General features: G+C 34.9%; 1 protein-coding gene across 2 annotated transcripts in view; it reads left to right on the top strand.

The window, feature by feature from the left end:
• Nucleotides 1–3,631, top strand: part of ggt1b (gamma-glutamyltransferase 1b) — a 9,976-nt gene that overhangs the window by 866 nt on the left and 5,479 nt on the right. For both annotated transcript variants that reach the window (XM_024298762.2, XM_024298763.2), the window contains exons 2-6: nt 1,830–2,047; nt 2,235–2,365; nt 2,445–2,534; nt 2,672–2,864; nt 2,954–3,114. In XM_024298762.2, the coding sequence (XP_024154530.1) occupies nt 1,881–2,047; nt 2,235–2,365; nt 2,445–2,534; nt 2,672–2,864; nt 2,954–3,114 (742 nt within the window). In that variant the 5' untranslated portion in view covers nt 1,830–1,880. The remainder of the gene's footprint in view (nt 1–1,829; nt 2,048–2,234; nt 2,366–2,444; nt 2,535–2,671; nt 2,865–2,953; nt 3,115–3,631) is intronic.

Here is a 3,631-nt window from a genome sequence, read left to right on the forward strand (position 1 = left end):
CCCTGCGACAGACTGGCGACCTGTCCAGGGTGTACCCCGCCTTCGCCCTTCAGTAGCCGGGTTAGGCTCCGGCACCCCCGCGACCCCGAAAGGGAAGAAGCGGTCAAGAAGATGGATGGATGGATATTTAATAAAAAAAGTAAAACATTATAGGTAAAAACAATAAAACTTAAAACATATGAAGGCAATCAGAAGCAAAATTTAGCGAAAAACATGTCTGAATAAAAATGTTTTAAGACGCTTTTTAAAAGAAGCTAGAAAGGACAAGTCTCCATGAGTTTTAAATTAGTTCTTGGGACTTTTTGGAGGTTTTGGACTGTAGAGATTATTTTAATTCCCAGCTATGAAAAAAGATATTCACTTTTTGCTTTTAAGGAAATGCTACATTTAAGTAATGTTATAGCTAGTTTGGTTTGTCACATGTTTGAAACAACAGGCATTAAAGGGTTAAAAGTAAGATTTTTAAAACCAATTCTAAACTTAATGTAACAAGAATTAAACTATTGGTTTCTGTTAAAAGCCTTGCTGCAACAGTCTGGACAAGCTGGAGATGGTTAAGGCAGAGAAAAGATAGTTGGAATAATCCAAACAAGAGGAGATAAGAGCGTGGATGACCAACTCTGTCAGATTTAGGAAGAATTAACCTCAGTTTGAAAATGGATCTTAGATGACAAAAACTATTTTTAACCAAGTTTCTTGAATTCCAGGGACATAAACTGGTCGAAAATAACAGAGTGTTCTGGGGAGTGATTGTGAAGTGGAGCATAAAAAAATGTTTTCCACGGACACCAGTGAAGATAAAAAATACTTAAAAGAAAAAAAGTTCAGCGTGGTGTCTCGTGGGGTCCAGACGACCCCGCTTTTAATGCAAACATACCTACGATAGCACTAGGATTACTAGAAGGCTGATTTTGAAAACTCAGACTGAAACAGAATGGACAAACTTTGTGCAGTCTTGTATAACTCTGACTCATTAAAGAAACAGTAAAGTTGAATATCATCTGCAAAAAATGAGATGAGTGAAGTTTTTATGGTTTTCATGTGGTCAAAGGGGGGAGGAGATACTGCAGAACTGGGCTTAGCACTATAAGAACAGTTGTAGAATTTTAAGAATAGTTCTACAACTGTAAGATATTAAAACATACATATTGTGTGGCCGTATGTTGAAAGGAATGAAAAGAAAATTAAGAAAAAGTCACTTTTTCTTCAACTCCTTTTTAAGTCATTTGATGTATTGCATTGCACTATCACCACGCTATCACAACCTTAGCTTTGTTTCGAAATTATCAAGAACAACTTGATCATTTATTTTGGTAAAGTTTTTAGAAAAAAATATATATTTTTGCTTCTTTTAACAGTATTTTTTATTTTTTTTTAAATTGTATGTTTTGGTTGAGTTTCAGGACTCCAAGCCTTGAATAGTTAAGACTAAATCACAGCTCCAGACGATAATATATAACTTAAAAACAATTCAAATCAATTTCATTTTAACATAAGAAATGAAAAAAATAGTTTAAGATTAAAGATACAAAATATGTTTTATTTAAAATCCACAATTCCTGATGGTTAGACAAAAAAAATTAATTTATTTTATGGATAAATCTGTGATTTTCTGTCAGAAAAGAGTGTTTCCTATCCACAGTAGTTAATACATATTGAGGAAAAGAAGGAAATCATCTTTTTGCTTCTGACATTCGTACTGTCTGATGTGCTGTTCTGACTCTTGTATCATTTCATTATAATTTAATGTTTTCCTTTTCTATTTTATTAAAAAGTTTCTTCGTCAAGGGTTCAAATTTCAATTCCTATCAAATTCTATTGTATTTCAGACACACATTTAATTGAATTGCTATAGAAGGAAAACAAAAGAATAAAAAAACATGGTCAAGAAAACAGTGCTGATCGCTTTGGCCGCACTACTGTTGGTATCTGTTGCCGTGTTTGTGGGCGTCTTCTTTGGCGTGAAGAGGAAGTCGGCCACCGACAAGCAGATCTACCTGAAGGCCGCTGTGGCAGCGGATGCTGGACCCTGCTCAGAAATTGGCAGGTAAGATAGAGAAACAAACAAAATGAATGCAATTAGGAACATATTGTTTAAACTGTAAAGCACTTTTAGCATCAGAAGCGCTTTTATGTAAATAAAGCTTATATATTTGAGCATTTTTTGCATAATTTCCTGAATAATCTAACAATTAACGCCTTATTTATTCATGTATTTCATTTTTTTGCTGCAGAGACATCCTATTAAAAGGAGGGTCTGCTGTGGATGCCACCATTGCTGGATTATTATGTGTTGGACTCCTAAATGCTCATAGTATGGGTATAGGTGGAGGGCTTTTCTTTACAATCTACAACGCAAATACTGGTACACATTTTCGTAAACTCTCAGTTCTCTCTGCTTAACTTAACCACTGGAGAAATGCTCATGTGGGATTTTATTACAGGAAAAGTGGAAACAATTGATGCCAGGGAGACGGCTCCATACAACGCAACACGAGACATGTTTGGAAACAGTACAGATTTATCCACGACAGGTAAAGTCTGACCGCACAGACTTGATATTGTATGAGAGAAAAAAATCAGATTACAGGAGAGGAATCTAATCATGTTTGAAAAAGCTTTCGAGTTGTATAACAACATTTTGAATGATTATCTGCTTCTTGATTTATAGGAGGTTTATCCATCGCTATACCAGGGGAGATCCGGGGCTACCAGATGGCCCACGAGCGACACGGTAAACTACCATGGAAAGACTTGTTTCAGCCGAGCATTCAGCTGGCAGAGGGAGGTTTTCCTCTGGGCAGGGCCCTGGCTTCAGCTATAGCTGGCAAAAAAGACATCATCCTGAAGGATCGAGTCCTGTGGTGAGACATCAACCTGCAACCCCCCCCAACACATTTATTTACATTTTCAACTGCATGCATTAAACAAATGTGATTTTCTCTGCTTTCAGTGAAGTATTTTGTGGGGGAAATGGCGACGTATTGAAAGAAAACGAGACCATTAAGTTTACTAAACTGGCAGAAACCTACAGAAAAATTGCAGAGGAGGGTCCTGATGCCTTTTATGTGGGTCCGCTAGCCCAAAACCTTGTCAATGATATTCAAGCAGCAGGTACCTCTCCTTCAAAAATCATTTTAGAAGCTGTAACATTTGTTTATAGGTTCTAAAAAAAACCAATTAATTATACCCAAAAGTATTCTATTGTTTTTTTTATTCAAAAATCACATACAAAACATGGATTTTTTAAGTCTCATTTATATATGTTTAATCATAATATTCATTTAAGGATATTTTTTTTGGACTGCTCTCATGCATAGCCAAAAAAGCCCCTTCTAAATAAGATAAAAATGATTACACTATTGGCAGATTTTTTTAAATAAGCAAATAAATCTGCCAACGAGGTCAGAAAAAATGTCTTATCTTAAACAACTAAATAGGCTCAAGGACATGTTTTCTTAAATTACATTTAATAATTATATTATATTTATTATAGATAATTAATTTATATTTTGCTACTAAAGCCTTTTTAAATAAGAGGATTTTTTTTGTTTAAACAAAAAATAGGACATTTTTTGCTGAGACAAGCGTTACTTTCTGAAGATTCAGCTTTTGTATTTCGCCTAAAGAT

The sequence above is a fragment of the Oryzias melastigma genome, linkage group LG12 (assembly GCF_002922805.2).
Source record: "Oryzias melastigma strain HK-1 linkage group LG12, ASM292280v2, whole genome shotgun sequence".
Classification (NCBI taxonomy): domain Eukaryota; kingdom Metazoa; phylum Chordata; class Actinopteri; order Beloniformes; family Adrianichthyidae; genus Oryzias; species Oryzias melastigma.